Source organism: Ctenopharyngodon idella, chromosome 4 (assembly GCF_019924925.1).
Source record: "Ctenopharyngodon idella isolate HZGC_01 chromosome 4, HZGC01, whole genome shotgun sequence".
In the NCBI taxonomy this organism is placed as follows: Eukaryota; Metazoa; Chordata; class Actinopteri; order Cypriniformes; family Xenocyprididae; genus Ctenopharyngodon; species Ctenopharyngodon idella.
Window position 1 is genome coordinate 9,136,570 of NC_067223.1, and position 21,883 is coordinate 9,158,452.

Below are 21,883 nucleotides of genomic sequence, written 5' to 3' on the forward strand. Positions count from 1 at the left end.
TTCCCATTGACATGCATTATACGACTGACAGACCGCAACAATTTACTTATCAGGAGTTAAAAATCATCATTTGTGTTCTACAGAAGAAACAAAGTCACCTACATCTTGGATGCCCTGGGGTTAAGCAGATAAACATCAAATTTTCATTTTTGGGTGAACTATCCCTTTAAGTCACTTTTCAAAACTCTTCACACAGTGAGTGCAATGGCAGTCAATGGCAAATCAATTAGATGTACAGTAGCTGACCACCTTAATGGTGTTAGTCTTTTTAATTTCATTACTATATATACAAAAGATGACTTCAATAATTTTGTACTGTAATGTAAACATATACATAACATATACTGCAGTGGAATCATGAGTGTCATTCTTGTTTTGTAAAGAATTTTACAAAAGAAAACATTTTACAATGCAACCTGTTGTTAGTGTTTTTTTATGTCATTGTTTTATGAATAACAAATTGTGTTTGTTGGATAGCAATCTAGTGTTATGGAAGAATAGCTGATTTGAGACATGTTTAACGTGTTTTGGTAGTTTAAGTGCATTGTGGATGTGAAATTTACTGCTGTGCAAATCTGAACGTTTGTTAAAGAACTGTGTGAAGTGTTTTGAAAAAGTGACCTATTACAGTTTTTTTTAAAATTGCTTACACACAATTTCTGAAACTATGGCTCCATTTCTCAAAACTCCAGCGCCCGTGCAAATAACTGCTGTGATGGCGGACAAAATAAAACACAAACATACTCAAAAAGAGAGCATTTTTCCTCTTCCACTTATTACTTGCACCGGGTATCCTCACAGTGACCCGTTGCTCGAACCAATTCAACCCCTTGTCACACGGGCCGAGGCCTGGCAGGCCATCCCCTGAGTGTCAAAATGGGTTTTGTGGACAATAAAGCGTGGTTATGTACTTCAATTCACTCAAAAAACCCCGCGCTTCAGCGGCATGCTTCCTTCCTCAGTGGGGAGTTAGAACACTCGTGTCCTGCGCTCCGAGGTGAGCAATTTGCTGGCAAAAGGAGCCATAGAGAAAGTTCCGCCAGCTCTAAGCAAGTCAGGCTTCTACAGCTGTTACTTCCTCGTCCCCAAGAAGGATGGTGGTCTCAGGCCCATCCTCGACCTCAGGCTTCTGTATCGCGCCTTCGTGAAGTGCGCGTTCAGAATGACCACTTCGAAGCAGATCCTCTCGCAGATACACCCAGGGGACTGGGTCTTTTCTCTGGATCTGAAAGATGCTTACTTTCACATCCAGATAGCCCCCCATCACATGCGCTTCTTGAGATTCGCCTTCGAGGGAAGTGGCATATCAATATACGGTCCTCCCATTCGGACTGTCCCTAGCTCTTTGTACATTCACAAATTGTATGGACGTGGCTCTCTCCCATCTGAGACAGATGGGAATCCGCATTCTAAACTACCTCGACGACTGGCTCATCTTAGCCCAGTCGGAGGCCAAGCTAGTGTCTCACAGATCCTTTCTCCTCAGCCACCTAGAGTGCTTGGGGCTCAGGGTCAATTTTGCCAAAAGCTCACTGTCTCCCAGACAACGGATTTCGTTCCTGGGATCAGTTTTCGAGTCAACCCAAATGAGGGCTGTAGTCTCACCAGAGCACCTTCTGGCTATACAGCAGCTTGCGGCCACCTTCACAGTTGGAGCCTCTCTGCCTCTGAGTGTTTTAGAGAATGCTAGGCTTCATGGCCTCTGCATCCCCAGTGCTGCAGCTGGGCCTACTTTGCATGCGGCCCCTACAGTACTGGCTGAAACGTCAAGTCCCATTCCTTGATTTGCGTCACAGATGCTTATGTATCAAGGTGAACCAGGTCTGCGTTGCGGTCCTGGCCCCTTGGAAGAACCTTTGTTGGTTTCAACAGGGCATGGCCCTAGGGATGATATGCAGAAGGAAGGTCATCTTCACAGATGCATCCAACACAGGTTGGGGAGCCCTGTGCGACGACAGAGCAGCCTTTGGCGTTTGGTTGAACAAGGAAAGCAGGCTGCACATCAACTGCCTGGAAATGCTGGCAGTCTGGCGAGCCTTTCAGACTTTCCTTCCACACCTGGAGGGACACCACGTCCTAGTCCACTCGGACAGTATGACGGTGGTGTCCTACATAAATCGCCAGGGCGGGCTCTCCTCCATGCGCCTCTTCACTCTGGTGGAGAGTCTCTTAGACTGAGCACAGTGCAACCTGTGCTCCCTGAGGGCAGTGCATGATCCCTCAGGTTATCAGGTGAATCAGGGAACACAAACACAAGGTTCTCCTAGTGGCCCCGCTCTGGAGAAACCAACATTGGCTCTCAGAGCTGTCTCAGCTGCTCATAGCAGCACCATGGCCCATTCCCCTGAGACTGGACCTCCTCTCTCAGGCGAACAGGACGATCTGGCACCTCCAGCCTGAGCTGTGGGCTCTGCACCTATGGTCTCTTGATGGGCGCCTGAGAATGTTCTAAATACTATTTCACAGGCTAGAGCCCTGTCTACAAGACGCCTCTATGCCATTAAATGGTCGGTCTTCTCCACAGGTGCACAGCCTGCGGCAAAGACCCATCTACATGCGACACATCTTTGATATTGTCCTTCCTTCAAAAGTTGTTGGATAAGGGTCGTACCCCCTCCACTCTTAAGGTCTATGTGGCAGCTATAGCAGCTTTTCATGCTCCCGTAGCCAGACAGTCGGTCGGCAGGAACAACCTTGTTGTCCATTTCTTAAAGGAGTCTAGGTGGTCAAATCCACCTCGCCCCTTTACTGTCCCTACATGGGACCTGTCTATGGTTCTTTGAACCGTTACAGTCTGCCACCATCTGACCATTGTCACTCAAAGCCACTCTGCTATTAACTTTAGCATTGGTCAAGCAAGGTGGAGACTTGCAGGCGCTCTCTGTGAGCCCTACCTGCCTTGAGTTCGGGCCCAATGACTCCAAGGTCGTTCTAAAGCCAAGGCATTGTTACCTACCTAAAGTGCTCTCCACTCCATTCAAAGCACAGGTTATCACACTCTCTGCGCTTCCTCCCTCGCAGGAGGACCAGGAGTTGAATTTACTCTGCCCAGTCAGGGCTTTGAGAACCTACATTGACTGTTCCGCCTCATTCAGACAGTTGGAACAGCTCTTTGTATGCTTCGGAGGCTGCACCAAAGGGCATCTGGTCACAAAGCAGGGGCTATCCCGACTTAAGTCTGGGTCCCTGGCTTCCCTGGCTTCACTTTACTTGGTCCCTTGGGCCCTTCAAGTGATTAGGACTAATTACTTATCAGTCGTTCCTCTACCATAGCACGGTGTGATTTCTATTGGTTCCACACCACATCTAACATGACGCAGTACGAGTAAAGTATCGAAAGGGAACGTACTCTGTTACTAATGTAACCTCGGTTCCCTGAGATACGGGAACAAGTACTGCGTTGCTAGCCGCACTGTTGCTGCACGACTTTGGTTGTCGCTTCAGTCAAAATAAACCAGAGATCCTATGCGAAATGCCTGCTTATATAGCCAGATGCCCTGCTCATTCTGGCGTGCTCTGGTGGCTGCTTCGCCATAGGCTCGCACAGCTCCGCCGTGCCGTCATTGGTTCGTTTTATTCTAACTGCATGAACCAATGGCCTTGCAGTTTCACTGCTTGATTGAATAAGGCTTCAGTTATCGGAGAAAAGGAGTTTTCCCCGCCGCGTCTAGCAAGATGCAGTACTCGTTCCCGTATCTCAGGGAACCAAGGTTACGTTAGTAACAGAATACGTTCATTTATTTAATTGTTCAAATATACAGTGTTAGCCTGCCGTGGAAGTATGAATGTGCAAAATAAAGTGTTTTAGCAGAAATGTAGTTCACTGGCTCTCTCAGCTGTTTTTTTTTTCTTTTCTTTTTTTCTGGGCCATCTGAAAGAAACTACTTTTGTGCAATTAAGTAAATTTCATATTAGTTACAGGAATTATTTTGAGATATAGATAAAATGTTTCACAAAATTAGTTTTTTTTTTTCTTTTTCTTTTTTTCTGCCAGTCAGTGTAATAAGGGCTTACTTGTGCGTTGTGCTATTGGTAAACATTTAAATGCTTTTGTAAAAGAGTATTAATTCTACAGAATCGAGTTTATTACATGATGATGTCATGCTAATATATGTATACACTAATATACAGTGTTTAGGACATTCACAGTTAGTTATCAGCGCTTTTATCTCGTCTCTGCAGGTGTTGGGCTTTGATGCTGTAAATAAAGTGGAGAGTTTCCTGTCTCCTGTAAGTCAAATGTATGCGTGTGTGTCTGTGAGGAGGAGGAGTTCATCAGCGCTGACAGTTAGATGTATATGGAGAAAATCATAAATGCCTCGTCTGATTTGTCACTAAAGTTGTTTGATGATTTCCTCTGTTGTGTCTAATAAGGTAACAGCAAGTGTGATTGGAGGGTGTTGGACCTCTTTTTCTCTCATTAAGGGGTGTGAGAGGATGCCTGTACTTCTGTATCATCAGTGCGGAGAAGCTTGAACTGGATGTTGAATTAATTATGCAGAGAGAGATGGAGAGATGCCTGACACTCATTTTACTGTCTTCATTTATAATACTCATCACAGCTGGTAAGTACACATGAAATTAAAGAGATTAAGTTATTTTTAGGAATAAAGGTGACAGATTTAATCACTTAAAATAAAACTATACTGTAATGTGTTTTTTTATGTCTGCGTAATCACATTGTCACAATATTTTGAATGTCCTCCTGTGTTTAACAGGCAATTTATCTCTTTCATTCTCTTTCACTTTGTCTTTCTTTCTCTGTCTCTCCAATTTATAAAGGGCTATAAATAAGTTATACATGATGGTCTTCTTTTTATTCGTTATAATATTTATATTTATCATTATCATAAATTAATATTTGTTATTTACAGAAACCATAAGAGGCCATTTATTATTGTTGTTGTTTTTTTGTTTTTGTTTTTTTGCCTTGGCTTGTGATTGTAATTTAGTGTTGCATGTGATTTCAACATTGTAAATTTTGTCTCAATCTTCTGTTTTCTCAAAAAAAAAAAAAAAAAAAAACGTACATTGATCACATTTTCTCAGGTTACAAATCATTTAATCATCATGTGTCAAACATCATTCTAACCATGCAGGCATCTTGGGCTGGGTGGCAGTAAAATTGTTCACACATTTGGAGTTCTGATTTGATAAACATTGATTTGGAAATATTAGTGACAGACATGTTAACTTGAGTGAGTCCCATGAACATTTTTACAAAAAAAAGAAACAAATTAATCGCTCATTCACAGTCCAGCAACATAAATGCTACATTATGTTATGTCAACTGTCATCTCAAGAAAATGAAGATCATGACAAACAAGACAGAAAATAAACCTAAAGGCCATATTAGCCTCTTAAACAATACCAAGAGCTCTGCTGCAGAAGAACTGTATATAGAGGGGGAAAAAAATAAATATAAAAGGAATAGACCAGATTTAATATAGTTTAAGCTCAATCAACATCTTTTTTTAAATTTTGTGTACCACAGAAATAAATTTCTACTTGTCCTTCCTTTAAAAAAACAAAACAAACAAAACAACAACAACAACAACAAAAACACTGGGTTACAGTGAGACATTTACAATGGAAGAGAATGGGGCCAGTCCGTAAGCTTTAAAATACTCATTGTCTCAATAATATAGAAACAATATGTGTGTTTGATTTTAGTGTGGAAAAATTATTAACCTTTTCTGTGCAAATTTATATCCAGTTTTACAAATTTGTTTCCAAGACAACGTAATGGTATAAACCCTGTAACAATGATTTTAAAAAATTTAGGATAATTGATTTAAGTGCTTTTATAAAATCATAATCTTCACATTTCTGTCTTTAACACTAGAACAGCCACGGGGTAAAATTTACATAACAGATTTTCAACAAAATATCCAAGTCTCCCAGTCATTGCTTTTACTAAAATTGTGTTATTCACAATCCCCAGTTGTTAAAAATTCTTTAGATAAAACCAGATTAAAAAACAGGGCATTTATACCTATAAGCGCCAGCGGGTCAAATTTACTATATGCCTTCATGTTTGCGCTGTCATTTTTGTGTCGCTTATGTTTTAACGTTCCATGTTCTAACGCCTTTCACCCACTGAAATCGAGGTCACAATTTATAAAAGGGGATTTTATGGATGTCAAACCGATATTAGAGGCACTAAATGCCATGAGTGATGAGTGCTATTTATTCTAGTCAGCCCTTACCCAAAAAATATTTCAGATCTATGTGTATAATAAATAAAAAAAATTATTGGTGGTGTTCTCTTATTCAAATTATACATACAAATAAATAATTAATTAGGTGAAACTGTACGTTTGAATTGTGTTTGCAGACAGCGAATTTGCAAACAGCGAATTTTTTCTCGCAAATCCGAGTTTATACCTCAAGGATAAACAGAATTGTGAGATATAGGCTACTCGTTATTCTGTCTATTTTCCTCAGAATTGCAAGTTTATATCCCGCAATTCTGACTTTCCCCCCGTCAGAACTGTGATATAAACTCACAATTGACAATTATAAAGTCCGAACTGGGAGATATAAACACACAAATGCAAGGAAAAAAGTCAGAATTGTGAAATAAAAATGTTATAGCATGTTTAAAACATTTATCTATGTAAAATGTTACAGGTTTGAATATTATTTCATGCTGTAACTGCTATGCATGTCCCCTATGAATTGCATATGTGAATATTACGTAGACTTACGGTTTACATCAAATTCATGCTTTAATAGTAGACTGATTAATCATTACAGGTTTCATCAGTCCAGTCTGTGACTTGCAACAAACGTCTCCGTTTAGCTTCATAGGGCGTTTTCAACGACGGTACTCTATAAAAAATGAAGTCTATATTTTTTGCATTCCGATTCTGACATCCAAAGGCACAACAAAACATTTTTTCTCTTATTCTGTGGATTTTGCACTTTCTGCCACCACTATGCGTGCGCAGCTACAAGTGTGACGAAACTGTGAAGTCTGCTCCGAATTGGTCTAGTGGTTAGCCTGGGGGTACGTGAGGTGACAGAGGGGGTACGCGAAAAAATGCTGAGTTATGTGCTTCATTTAATTCTTCCCCATCTTAAAATAACATTAAACCGAGCATGTACTTCATGGCACAATGCCGTAAATACATGACATCCAATCAAAATACCACATCTTTTGCGGTCAAACTGACTAAATCCATTTCCACATAAGCAGGGTGCATATGGGTATTTGTTACGTCAGAGTCTGCAGATCGCGCAACATTACTGCCGCTATCGACAATGTACCTGTAGATTTAGCACTTACTCTCATGAAAAACAAATAGCCTGGCACAGAAAGTACATAGAGATCACTTTAACTCTTGATACAAAACATACATTTTGTGAATTCTAGGTTTTTAATGTTGATAATATTATACGAGGAAGAATGCAAATTCAAATATCCACACGTTTGCAAATGTACTGATTTTATAGAACAGTTCAACAGACAAACGGATAATATTAAGTGATGTTCTTCACAATATTGTCAGTATTTAGGCTACTATATTTTGCAGCCACAGCAGAACTACAACAGACACAGCGGTGTTTCGTGAACGAATCTGTGGCTTTGAACGAATTGTTCGTGAAAGTCATTGATTCAATGATTCATTCATAAATACAGCCACTTGCTTGAATGAACGAATGACTCGGTGACTCACGCATTAAGACTTACCGCCACCTACTGGCGGTTTTAATGTGTAAAATAATCACTTTTCACATTTTTATCATCATTGCATGTTTCTCTATTGAACATTTTTTTTATTTAAAACATTATTAATGTTGTAAAGGTATTTATAAAGATAATAAATGCACTGGAAAGTCAATTTAGGGGGCAAATATTGTCCGTTAATGGAAAAGGTGCAGTCTGAGTGGAAGAGAGGGGGTATGCAGAAGGATGGTAAATGCCTCAGGAGGTACTGCAGTCTAAAAAGTTTGGGAACCACTGTAGGCTACATCTTATGCAGCGTGGTGAATTATTATGTCTAATTATTGTCTATTTAGGGTATTTTAGTAATTTAAATAACATGGGTTATCTTAATATGCGATTAATGACATTTTATTATAATATTACACCACCCAAATGTATTTATTTCCTTCAAATTTGTGTTGTCATTGCAGGCTGGTTAATATTCACCGTTAAAGCTGCCTACAACATGTTAATTTTCGCCGCTAGAGGTCGGTAACGCGGGTATGATGTCACTGATAGGCGATGTACGAACACAGCCCATGTCCTGGTTAAAAATTGCTTATTTCTCTGGATTTAAACATTTTTGGAAACATTTGGGATAATGTAAGTAAGTACACAAGTCAACAAAATATATAACACTGTTCTAGTGGTTTTTAATCAAAAATCCTACATATTGTACCTTTAAGAAATGTGAGCCTGCTTAAAATAGCCTTGAACATAAAACAACAGGACAAAAACATAGTTGACTAATAATTATCATTTTATGGCTCTAGACATTACTTTGTGAAGACAGTGACATAATAAGTTTGTTTACCCATATCAAAACGGTAGTCATGTGCATAGGTAAATTTTACCCGCTGACGGTTTTAGGTATACAATGACCTCTGGCGGTTCTAGTGTTAAACCCTCAATTTTTTTAATAAAAAGGAGGGAGTCAGCATGATTTTTTTTAAATCAATATACCTAGGATGTTGTTTGAGCTCAACTTGTATTGAACTCTAAATATTCTTTTAAATATTCAGACATATGTGTCCCATTTTGCCACTTGTCCCACTTTGTAATGCTATGAATTTGAACTCTCATCATCTCTCTCACTGTTTCTGTTTAATATTTAGACAGTGTGAATGTGAGGTTGGTTGGTGGTCACAGTCGCTGTGCTGGTAGAGTGGAGATTTATCATAGAGGTCAGTGGGGAACAGTGTGTGGTATTTACAAATAATTATCTTGAAGCCCCATAAATAAGTCATGCTTTTGTTTATCTGTGTTGTCTTATTTAGAAGTCAGGCTGGTTGGAGGTTCTCGCTGCTCTGGAAGGTTAGAGATACTGAATAATCAGATGTGGGTTTCAGTGTGTGCTGCTGCCTTTGACCAACAGGATGCAGAGGTTGTGTGTAGAGAGCTGGACTGTGGGGCTCCTGTACAGGTGCTGGGAGAAGATGCTTTTGGCAAAGGAGACGCTCAGATGTGGACACAAGAGATTCACTGCAGAGGAAATGAGTCTCAGATTCACCTCTGTCCAACATCACCATCATATGAAAACAACTGTTCACATGAGCACAACATTGGTTTGCAGTGTACTGGTAGGAGTTCAAAGTACAACAAAGCTCATTTCATTTCATTTTTTTTTAGAACATTTTACATTTACATTAGCTTTTTCTTTTACATTCACAGACATAATAAATGTGAGGTTGGTTGGTGGTCACAGTCGCTGTGCTGGTACAGTGGAGGTTCATCATAGAGGTCAGTGGGGAACAGTGTGTGGTGCTGGTTGGGATTTGGCTGATGCTGCAGTAGTGTGTAGAGAGCTGGACTGTGGAGAACCTGTAGATGCTCTGTATGGTGTTCATTTTGGACTGGGATTTAAACCAATTTTTAGGATGAAAAATGCGATGTGTACTGGCTCAGAGTCTACACTTAAGAAATGTGGATTCATGCAACCAACTGAACCCGATGTGTGTCTTGATAAGAGCGCTCAGGTCATTTGTTCAGGTAAGCTAAAAATCCTGTCTTAATGTACAGTGGGTACGGAAAGTATTCAGACCCCATTAAATTTTTCACTCTTTGTTATATTGCAGCCATTTGCTAAAATCATTTAATTTCATTTTTTTTTCCTCATTAATGTACACACAGCACCCCATATTGACAGAAAAACACAGAATTTTTGACATTTTTGCAGATTTATTAAAAAAGAAAAACTGAAATATCACATGGTCCTAAGTATTCAGACCCTTTGCTCAGTATTTAGTAGAAGCACCCTTTTGATCTAATACAGCCAGGAGTCTTTTTGGGAAAGATGCAACAAGTTTTTCACACCTGGATTTGGGGATCCTCTGCCATTCCTCCTTGCAGATCCTCTCCAGTTCTGTCAGGTTGGATGGTAAACATTGGTGGACAGCCATTTTTAGGTCTCTCCAGAGATGCTCAATTGGGTTTAAGTCAGGGCTCTGGCTGGGCCATTCAAGAACAGTCACGGAGTTGTTGTGAAGCCACTCCTTTGTTATTTTAGCTGTGTGCTTAGGGTCATTGTCTTGTTGGAAGGTAAACCTTCGGCCCAGTCTGAGGTCCTGAGCACTCTGGAGAAGGTTTTCATCCAGAATATCCCTGTACTTGGCTGCATTCATCTTTCCCTCGATTGCAAACAGTCGTCCTGTCCCTGCAGCTGAAAAACACCCCCACAGCATGATGCTGCCACCACCATGCTTCACTGTTGGGACTGTATTGGACAGGTGATGAGCAGTGCCTGGTTTTCTCCACACATACCTCTTAGAATTAAGGCCAAAAAGTTCTATCTTGGTCTCATCAGACCAGAGAATCTTATTTCTCACCATCTTGGAGTCCTCCATGTGGGCTTTCATGTGTCTTGCACTGAGGAGAGGCTTCCGTCGGGCCACTCTGCCATAAAGCCCCGACTGGTGGAGGGCTGCAGTGATGGTTGACTTTCTACAACTTTCTCCCATCTCCCGACTGCATCTCTGGAGCTCAGCCACATTGATCTTTGGGTTCTTCTTTACCTCTCTCACCAAGGCTCTTCTCCACCAATAGCTCAGTTTGGCCGGACGGCCAGCTCTAGGAAGGGTTCTGGTCGTCCCAAACGTCTTCCATTTAAGGATTATGGAGGCCACTGTGCTCTTAGGAACCTTAAGTGCAGCAGAAATTTTTTTGTAACCTTGGCCAGATATGTGCCTTGCCACAATTCTGTCTCTGAGCTCTTCAGGCAGTTCCTTTGACCTCATGATTCTCATTTGCTCTGACATGCACTGTCAGTTTTAAGGTCTTATATAGACAGGTGTGTGGCTTTCCTAATCAAGTCCAATCAGTATAATCAAACACAGCTGGACTCAAATGAAGGTGTAGAACCATCTCAAGGATGATCAGAAGAAATGGACAGCACCTGAGTTAAATATATGAGTGTCACAGCAAAGGGTCTGAATACTTAGGACCATGTGATATTTCAGTTTTTCTTTTTTAATAAATCTGCAAAAATGTCAACAATTCTGCTGTGTGTACATTAATGAGGAAAAAAATGAACTTAAATGATTTTAGCAAATGGCTGCAATATAACAAAGAGTGAAAAATGTAAGGGGGTCTGAATACTTTCCGTACCCACTGTACAAAACAACTGCACCAAAAGCAGTCATAATTTCATTTTTTATGACTATTTTCCACTTTCTTTCTTTTCTTTTTTTTTACCACATGAACTGTTAATTTCAGACTAATAATCAGGGACCTTGTTAAAAATAAACTTTAGAAGCTTGTTTCTAACTCTACATTTTAATGTAATGCCCTGAATGGATTCTTTAGACATTGTTGACATGAAAATGTGGGCAGATTTTTACAGTAACAATAACTATACACTGTTTTCTATATGAGCCATTTTTGTAGCTTACTTTCAAGGTTTTTTTGTACTGGGAAAAAACTTTTGCTGACATGTATAATGTTTTCATAGTAAATCTCTTTTATTTCAGAAGATAAAGGAAAATGATTTCTCATTATATGATTGATTATTGAAGTTCTATAGCTTTAAATTTTGTTCTTTCTTGTGTTGTTCTTTCAGAAGTCAGGCTGGTTGGAGGTTCTCGCTGCTCTGGGAGGTTAGAGATCCTTGATGATCAGTCGTGGGTTTCAGTGTGTGCTGCTGCCTTTGACCAGCAGGATGCAGAGGTTGTGTGTAGAGAGCTGGACTGTGGGGCTCCTGTACAGGTGCTGGGAGAAGATGCTTTTGGAAAAGGAGATGCTCAGATGTGGACACAAGAGATTCAGTGCAGAGGAAATGAGTCTCAGATTCATCTCTGCCCAACATCACCATCATATAAAAATGCCTGTTCATATGAAAATGATGTTGGCTTGGTGTGTGCAGGTTTGAGCATTTCTTTTTTTTTAATAAACTGAATTCAAATGTAATGTTCCCAAAATGTACACTAAATGTTAGTTAATTTTATCATAGTTTTCTTTCTCTTTGTGTGATACTTTTTTCCCTCATTCTTTTCCTTTGTCCATATGTCTTTACTCCCTCTTTATTCATTATATAGACAATATGAGAGTGAGGTTGGTTGGTGGTCACAGTCGCTGTGCTGGTAGAGTGGAGGTTCTTCATAGAGGTCAGTGGGGAACAGTGTGTGATCTTGGCTGGGATATGGCTGATGCTGCAGTGGTGTGTAGAGAGCTGGACTGTGGAGAACCTGTAGATGCTGTGGGAGGTGCTCACTTTGGACCAGGATCAGGATCAATCTGGACAAATCGCAGTTTATGTACTGGATCAGAGTCTACATTGAAGAACTGTGGATCAGTAATTTGGGGGTTTTATGACTGTGATCATACAAAAGATGCAGGAGTCATCTGCTCAGGTAAACTGCTCCAAACCCTGCCCTATTTTTACATCACAGATAAACCACCTGCTTCAAAGGGATAGTTCACCAAAAAATGAAAATTCAGGCATCGTTTACTTATGACTTTGTTCTGTGGAGCACAAAATGTATTTTATTATTATTATTATTATTATTATTATTATTATTATTTTGCTTTCGTTATATTGAAACAAGTGCTGGATATTCTGTAAAATTCCTCTTTTATGTTCCATGAAAGGAAGTCAGATGAGTTTGGATTGACATGAGATTGAGTAATTTGATTATTTTGCTCCTTTTACATTAATAAGTGGTGCTTTGTGGGAGACCGATAATGACAAGAATAACACATTTAGATAACAAACAAAATTGAAACGTTTGTTATCTCTTGCCACTTCAGGTGTCAGGCTTATTGGAAACTCCAGCTGCTCTGGGAGAATTGAAGTTCTTGATGATCAGACGTGGGTTTCAGTGTGTGCTGCTGCCTTTGACCAGCAGGATGCAGAGGTTGTGTGTAGAGAGCTGGACTGTGGGGCTCCTGTACAGGTGCTGGGAGAAGCTGCTTTTGGCAAAGGAGACGCTCAGATGTGGACACAAGAGATTCAGTGTAGAGGAGATGAGTCTCAGATTCACCTCTGTCCAACATCCTTACACAAAAACAGCTGTTCACATGATAAATACCAGAGGCTGTTCTGTGCTGGTGAGTTAAAATAATATGATAGTAATATACCTTTTACTCATAGGGTGCATCTCAGTCAGCTCACTAGTTCAGTAGTCAGAACACTGACCAGGGCGCCAGCCATTTTAAGGGCTGTTTCAATCACAAAATCCTTTGAGTGCACTGGAATGTTCACTCCCTAGAAATCCCACATTGCACTCCAAAAACCAGATGCTCACTATGTTCCCTTAATGGAAATTCTGAACTACAATACAAATCACATGAACCAACACAATATCAGCAAAATATCATCATGACATGCAATAGAAGATTTGAAGACAAACCGTTATTTAATGAAATGTCAGCATAAGCATCAGTAGATAGGTAGTAAACGGTCTAGTTAATATTTATAATTAAAATGTTGCAGAGATATATAACAACAATCAAAGTATATTTCATAACATATATTAAACAGCATAAAAAATGTCAAAAGATATTGGTCCTGTGTGTTGCTGATAAATATCAGTGGTAAAGTTTTACGACACAAGCACCAAGTCATGTCACCAGAAAATGAGTAATCGGTGTCCGAATGTGTCGTGAGCCAGTGTGCTTTACAAGTGTTCGAATTTGTGTACACAATATACTGATATGCAAACTAGTGTGCTTATGGAGATGTACTCAGTCTCTGTCTGTATTTTTCTGTCACTTAGATAAAATGAATGTGAGGTTGGTTGGTGCTAACAGTCGCTGTGCTGGTACAGTGGAAGTTCTTCATAGAGGTCAGTGGGGAACGGTGTGTGATGATGGCTGGGACATGACTGATGCTGCAGTGGTGTGTAGAGAGCTGGACTGTGGAGAACCTATAGATGCTCCGGGTGATGCTCATTTTGGACAAGGATCAGGACCAATCTGGATGTATACTGTGTTATGTACTGGATCAGAGTCTACACTGAAGAACTGTGGGTCATCAGGATGGAGCATACATAAGTGTACTCACCATTGTGATGCCGGTGTCATCTGTTCGGGTGAGTAATTTAACATTGCCCATGAATTTGTTGTGACCAATAATATTTTGTTTGGAAAACTGTAAATGTTTGTATGGTTATTTTATTTAACTATTAAGCATTTAATTTGTCTACTGTGCACTGTCATTCCTGTAATATGAACAGGTCATAAAGCTTCCAGACTCGTTAATGGATCTCACCTCTGCTCTGGAAGGTTAGAGATACTTGATAATCAGTCGTGGGTTTCAGTGTGTGCTGCTGCCTTTGACCAGCAGGATGCAGAGGTTGTGTGTAGAGAGCTGGACTGTGGGGCTCCTGTACAGGTGCTGGGAGAAGATGCTTTTGGCAAAGGAGACACTCAGATGTGGACACAAGAGATTCAGTGTAGAGGAAATGAATCACAGATTTCATTTTGCTCAATATCATCATCACACAAACACAACTGCACCAGTAAAAATAGTGTGGGACTGATCTGTTCAGGTAAATGAATAATATTCAGTGTTTCTTCATTTGCAGTTGATACAGTATGTCTTCTCTGTCAGCTGCTTTATACTTTATAACTTCTTTATTCAGGTTACACAGAGGCCAAACTGATGAATGGTTCAGACTCTTGTTCTGGAAGAGTGGAGCTTTGGTTCATCAATAAGTGGGGCACAGTGTGTGATGCATGCTGGGATATGAGAGCCGCCAGTGTCCTCTGTAGACAGCTGAACTGTGGGATTGCTGTGTCTGTTGTGGGATCAGACTGGTTTGGCAAAGGAAGTGGTGAAATCTGGGCTGATGTGTTTGATTGTGACGGGAATGAAACAAAACTCTCAGAATGTTCCATCTCTTCATGGAGTCGAGCTGAATGTTCTCATAGACGAGATGTTGGAGTCATCTGCTCTGGTAAACTTATCTGACACTGAGAGCATTATGCTACTGAAAAACTCTCTTTAAGACTATTTCACCATGTTCTAACACAATTCTTATTTTAGTATAACATAAGATCTTCTCCTCAGATTCCTCTCTGGCTGTACATGACGGTCTGGTGCGGTTGTCTGGAGAGAGACAGTGTGAGGGGGAGGTGGAAGTTTCCATCCATCAGGTCTGGAGGAGAGTTCTGCTGGACTCCTGGAGTCTCACTGAATCCTCTGTGGTCTGCAGACAGCTGGGCTGTGGCTCTGTGCTGAACTTCTCCGGCTCCTCTTCATCCAGTCCTGATCACAGTCATGAGTGTGTGACGGGCTTCCAGTGCTCTGGGAGTGAAGCTCATCTGGGGAACTGCAGCTCTCCACAAACTCTCAACTGCAGCTCCACACAACAGCTGTCAATCACCTGCCTTGGTGAGAAGAGCAACATCTGGGCAGATTCTTCAGTTGTTAGTGATCACTAATGTGTTTTTCTTTCTCTGAATATCAGGTCGTGGGTCCATCAGGCTGGTGGGTTCTGGGGGAGACTGTGCAGGGAGGCTGGAGGTTTTTCACAGCGGCTCATGGGGGACAGTGTGTGATGACTCCTGGGATATTGAAGATGCCCATGTGGTGTGCAGACAGCTGCAGTGTGGAGTGGCCCTCAGTAACCAGCAGGTACCAGCCTGGTTTGGTCCTGGTTCTGGACCCATATGGCTGGATGAGGTGGAGTGTGAGGGGAATGAGACGTCCCTGTGGAGCTGCTCTTCTCCAGGCTGGGGAAAACATGACTGTCAACACAAGGAGGATGTAGGAGTCGTGTGTTCAGGTAAATAGTACTCAGTTGTGAAAAACTGTTATTCAGTAACATTTAAAATCAAAATTTCATCTTTTTAAAATATGTAATTTAATCTTTTTGGGTTATTTCAGTCATTCGTATATATATAACATCCAGTGGTTGAAATGAATTGGATGAGAGCTGATATAGCGTTCATGTTTCCATCTAGAGTTTAAAGATATCAGGTTAACTGAGAGCTGTGAAGGGAATGTGGAGGTTTTCTACAATGGATCCTGGGGTAATGTGTGCTGGAACAAGATGGACAGAGACACAGTGAGTCTGATCTGTCAAGAGCTGAACTGTGGAAGATCTGGTGTTTTGTCTGATTCTACAACAAGACTGGAATCAGCTCGTAACTGGCTGGATAAAGTGAAATGTCGACCACATGATTCATATCTTTGGCAGTGTCCATCTTCACCCTGGGGACAGAACGACTGTGGTGAAGATGAAGTGGCCAAAATCACCTGTTTGGGTATATTTTCCATCTCTAAAAATACAGTAATCCGTTACCATTACTGAGTATACAAAAAAAAAAAAAATATATATATATATATATATATATAATTAGGGCTGTTAAATTGAACGCATTAACTCATGCAAATCATTTTTTTCAGTTTATCGTGTTAAAAATATTTAACGCAACATCCATTTTTTTTTTTTTGTCATCCTTTAGCTAACGTTACATTATATGATCGTGCTCTTATTCATGCAAATGCTTTTAAACCATTCAAACGTGACAAAAGAGAACTCATTGCGGTACTGGCACACTGTCTGTGAATGTCCTGTCTGTGTGACACACTCATGACTCACGCGCACAGAAATCTGCTGAAAAATGCCGTCTGCATTGAGTTCTCTTTTGCACTTGAACGGACAAAAACACAAAATTATGTCAAAATGCCTGATAAACCTGCTGCTGTCTGTCATTAATGTTAATCAAACAAAAGAAAAAGAGAAATTACTCACTGCTCTTGACTGAATAACTTTTATAGCTTTAATCTTTATTTAATTTATAATTTATGCAGTGAAGAATGTAAAGTTTTTGATAACTTTATTCATTTTCTGTATATTTCCTACCTGTTAGATGAAATGTTTAAAATATACTGTCTTTATGTTGTTTCTACATTAATTTAAAGATGAAATGTGAAATTATTACAATATGAAAATATATATTAAAAACTTTAATGTTAGGTGCAATTAATCACGATTAATTAAAAAAAAAAAAAGTGTTTTTAATCGATTGACAGCACTAAATTAAATTAATTTGTGATTACAGAACAGGAGAGTCATGAGTCCCCTAGAAGCTATTTGTCATGCTCCACATCTCCACATCAGAGACAGTGTTCAGGTAAGTTCATTTGATGTAGAAGAACATAAAAATCATAACAGCCATATGTAACCCCCACACACACACACTGTAGGTGTCACTGTTCTGACAGAACTCTGCTGGCCAATAATAATGTCTACTTGTCTGTGATTTAGAGCATGTTCCTCTCAGACTGAGTGGAGGGGAGGGCCGGTGCTCTGGGAGGCTAGAGGTGTATCATAACGCTGTGTGGGGCTCAGTCTGTGATGATATGTGGGACATCAGAGATGCTCAGGTGGTCTGCAGGCAGCTGGGTTGTGGAGCAGCACTGAGGGCTGATGGGAATTCAGCCTTTGGTGCTGGTGAAGGTGTTGTGTGGCTGAACAGAGTCGAGTGCAGAGGGAATGAGATTCACCTGTGGGACTGTCCTCTCTCTCTGAAGAACCACACTGACTGCTCCCACAAAGATCACGCTGGACTCACCTGTGCAGGTCACAGCAAAACACTAATGACATTTATTAATTTATTGCTGATAATATTTGTGTATTTGCCTGATTTTGAATGTGTTTGTGTCTGTTTTGCCAGATTTGTTAGTGTCCACTACTCCTGCCACAACAACATCATCTTCTCCTCCAGTTTCTCAGACAGTGAGCTCAACATCAGCTACTCCTCCACAAACTCCTCTCTCTGTGCTTGTGATTGTACTGGGAGTTGTGCTCTTACTGCTCTTAGTGCCACTGCTTATACTGATTCAGCAGAACAGAGTGATGAGGAGAGGTAGGAGAGATCCAGAGACTGTCATATTGTGTCTTATTCAGTGTGTGATCAGTCATGTGTTGTGAACTGACAGCAGGTTTGTCTGTCTACACTCACAGCTCTCTTTAAGAGGAGACACATGAGCACGACTGAAGCCATTTATGAAGAGCTTCATCGCAGACCTACTAACAGACACCGTCTCTTCACTGCGGGTGAGTAAATGTCAGAGTGTCTGATTTGTGGAGATCAATAAGGTAATGACTTTATTCATAGAGGTGAGTAGAATAAATCACACAGATCTGTTTGTGGGACTTTTGTGTGTTCTCTGAAATGATACAGGGTTAGTGTTGTGATTCAAAGGATTTTGGCTGATTTAGAATTGTCAGTGTGTCTGATGGATCAACTTCTTCATAACAGGAAGTGTCCTTTCTGAAGAACAGCATTCTGGGTATGAAGATGCTGATGAGCTTCTTTCAGGTTAGAGGACTCAAATATAAATCAATATAACTCAAATCTTATCTGCTACATACAATGGATGTTTAAATAACCTGCTAAGTCAATGTTTTTATCTTAACTGTTTAAATTATATAAATCTAAAAACATAAATTTACTGAAATTTTTTTACCATCTATGCTTTTTAAAGCAAATTCTGCAGTAGGAGCCGCTCCTGACTACTGTAATGACGTCACCACCACTGAAGGGCCAAAAGGTCAGTGACTTTAACTGATTTCACTAAATTAAATTAACTATTGGGCCTCTGAATAGTAAAATCAGTTTTTGTTTATTTCATCTTTTCTATTAACTCATTTAGAAGAGAAGCAAGTCACACCTGAGAATTATGATGATGTAATCACTGTTGGACTGAGACCTCGTGATACAGGTTTATTTCTTATAATCATTTCTACAGGTTTAACAATATAGGTTTATATGCATTATATATATATATATATATGCACACTGTTTTAAAATCCCAAATTTTTATACATTTAATGGATGCATTTAATTTTTTAATTTTTTTTTTTTTTTCACTATTTGTCTATTTTCTCTATTCAAGAAAACTATGATGATGTCATTATTGTACGACAATTCTCCAATGATAAAGCAGGTGTGGGTTTTCAAATTGCTCTCAAATTTCTCTTAAGTTTTTTTGTTTGTTTGTCTTCAAATTATAGACTCATGTAATTAATAATACAAACATTTATATTAGATGGTGTTAAGGAGGATTATGATGATGTGAAGAATGTCAAGGAGTATGTGAGTGATGTGTTTGGTACGTTACTGACATCTTTTTACCTTACACTGAATTTTTGTTTAGTTTTTATAATATTTTTTAAAGCATATATTGATAAATGAATTTTCTCTTGTTTTCTAAAAACAGGCTATGATGATGTGGGGGAGGAGCCAGAAAAACCAGGAGGGACTGTGTAACTCAAACCACACCCACTGCCTCAAATCCTTTTAAATCTTTTAAGTGATCTGAAACATTTCTATGACATAGATTTGGCAATTTGAGAGAAAAAAAAAAAAAAAAAAACATTTTTTCCTAACATTTAATCAGTTTGTATATAATTATCTCATTGCTTCACCATTTACCTTCCTCTGTCCCAGTCTTTAACATTTTACAGCAACTTAAAAATATCATACTTAATAAATATCCACTTATTATATATTTCTTTTGAATGTGTAGACCCACTGATATTGTACACAATATTTTGCTAAAGATCATTGGAATGTACTTTGGGAAACAAGTTTACAAACAGCAGCTGTGGTCAAGGATCTTTACTTCAAAAGAATGTAAAGACTCTTTGAACTGAGCAGAAGAGCTTGTTGTTCACTTTATGTCCTGAAGAGGGGTTTTTGTCAGACAAACGCATATGTTTGATTTATGTATGTTTTATATTTGTGTCCAATTTTATTGCTGGTTTAAATTGATTTTAATGTTTTCTGTTTAGCATTTAAAATCAGACTGACTATGTATGTATATTATGTCATTATTATCATCATTATTGTGAAACTGGAGAATGTTGCAACACATTTTGTTTCAACAAAAATGTTTTGGTTTTTTTTGCACACAAAATTCAATAAAAGTCTATGAAATATTGTATACTGTTATTCAGGAGTAGTTTGATGTGTCTCTCTGTCTTAGTGTTTTTCGTCAGCAGTGCTTGTGTCTGACTTTGGCGCTGTATGTACTCTGAAGTGTTTCCCACATTCACTCTGTTTTCTTCAGAATTGCTAAGAGAGCTGATGAAAAGTTTGTGCTGAAGTGCGGAGCAGAGGAAGATGAAGAGCTGTCTGACAATCCTACTGATGTCCACAGTCGTCACACTCACCAGTGCAGGTAATTTTACCTTCAGTTAAAGGGCCAGACAGTTCCTTTCAACATATTACATTAAAGTAGTTTAATATTTTACATAAGGACCTTCCTGTGTACCATCAATGCGTTGTGTAATATTTAATTTCTCTTGGTTTGATTTATATGAGTTTATTTCCTTACTGATGTTTATTGAATTAATTAATTAATTAAAGGAAGCAAAAAATTTGTTTCTTGCTGATTCTGTTTTTTGTAATTGCATGAAATGGTCTTGTGATTTGATGTGTTATAATATTATATGTGCAGGTTTTATGACTTAATATTAATTGAATGAAATGCAAAAGTGATTTTTCAGACCATTCTTATGTGCAGGCAGTGTAAGGTTGGTTGGAGGTCACAGTCCCTTTGCTGGTAGAGTGGAGGTTCAGAGAAACAGTGAGTCTGATCTGTCAAGAGCTGAACTGTGGAAGATCTGGCAGTGAACCCATATATTCAATGGGCCTGAGATCTGCTGTTAACTGGTTAGATCATCTTAAATGTCGAAAACATGACATTGTGGCAGTGTCCATCTTTACCCTGGGGACAGAACAACTGTTATGATAATGAGGTGGCCAATATCACTTGCTTTGGTAAGACTTAACTTAATGATTTAATCATGATTAAATTTCTTGATTTTAGAGTGTTAAAGGAACACTCCACTTTTATTGAAAATAGGCTCATTTTCTAACTCCCCTAGAGTTAAACAGTTGAGTTTTACCATTTCCGAATCCATTCAGCTGATCTCTGGGTCTGGCGGTACCACTTTTAGCATAGCTTAGCATAGTTAATTGAATCTGATTAGACCGTTAGCATCTCGCTCAAAAATGACCAAAGAGTTTCAATATTTTTCCTATTTAAAACTTGACTCTTCTGTAGTTACATCGTGTACTAAGACCGATGGAAAATGAAAAGTTGCGATTTTCTAGGCCGATATGATTAGGAACTATACTCTCATTCCGGCGTAATAATCAAGGAACTTTGCTGCCGTACCATGGCTGCAGCAGCCGCAATGATATTACGCAGCGCCTGTGACCCCCCTGCTTGCACAGGGAGCGTGCCTCGCAACCATGGAGACATTTGTGAGAGATGCTGCGTAATATCATTGCGCCTGCTGCACCCATGGTACGGCAGCAAAGTTCCTTGATTATTACGCCGGAATGAGAGTATAGTTCCTAGTCATATCGGCCTAGAAATTCGCAACTTTTCATTTTCCATGATTCAATGAACTATGCTAAGCTATGCTAAAAGTGGTACCGCCAGACCCGGAGATCGGCTGAATGGATTCGAAAACGGTAAAACTCAACTGTTTAACTCTAGGGAGTTGGAAAACGAGCCTATTTTCAAAAAAAGTGGAGTGTTCCTTTAATGAGATCAGTAATATATGAATGCCTATATTGCTTTTTCTTCAAACATATACTTGTGAATTATCTATCTGGTAAGAGATAACTGATGAGGCTCCACATGTATGATGTGTACATTTTAGAGCATGTTCCTCTCAGACTGAGTGGAGGGGAGGGCCGCTGCTCTGG

General features: G+C 39.5%; 1 protein-coding gene across 1 annotated transcript; it reads left to right on the forward strand.

Annotated features, from left to right (window-relative positions):
• Positions 1-9,027: 9,027 nt before the first annotated feature.
• On the forward strand, positions 9,028-20,105 carry LOC127511417 (deleted in malignant brain tumors 1 protein-like). The gene is made up of 20 exons (XM_051892225.1): positions 9,028-9,291; positions 9,383-9,700; positions 11,766-12,068; positions 12,241-12,555; positions 12,953-13,252; positions 13,921-14,235; positions 14,380-14,694; positions 14,788-15,102; positions 15,216-15,458; positions 15,616-15,933; positions 16,112-16,414; positions 17,216-17,287; positions 17,831-17,892; positions 18,096-18,213; positions 18,419-18,478; positions 18,645-18,710; positions 18,813-18,881; positions 19,056-19,106; positions 19,209-19,271; positions 19,380-20,105. The coding sequence occupies exons 1-20, from the start codon at positions 9,048-9,050 to the stop codon at positions 19,427-19,429; spliced, it is 3,900 nt and encodes a 1,299-aa protein (XP_051748185.1). The 5' UTR covers positions 9,028-9,047; the 3' UTR covers positions 19,430-20,105.
• The last annotated feature ends 1,778 nt before the right edge of the window (positions 20,106-21,883 follow it).

Bases quoted from the DNA above. Each gene is read 5' to 3' on its own strand.
- LOC127511417 (XM_051892225.1), top strand. From the start codon at position 9,048: ATGTGGGTTTCAGTGTGTGCTGCTGCCTTTGACCAACAGGATGCAGAG. The intron at 18,214-18,418 runs GTGAGTAAATGT...TCTTCATAACAG, and splicing joins ACACCGTCTCTTCACTGCGG to GAAGTGTCCTTTCTGAAGAA. The intron at 18,882-19,055 runs GTTTATTTCTTA...TCTCTATTCAAG, and splicing joins ACTGAGACCTCGTGATACAG to AAAACTATGATGATGTCATT.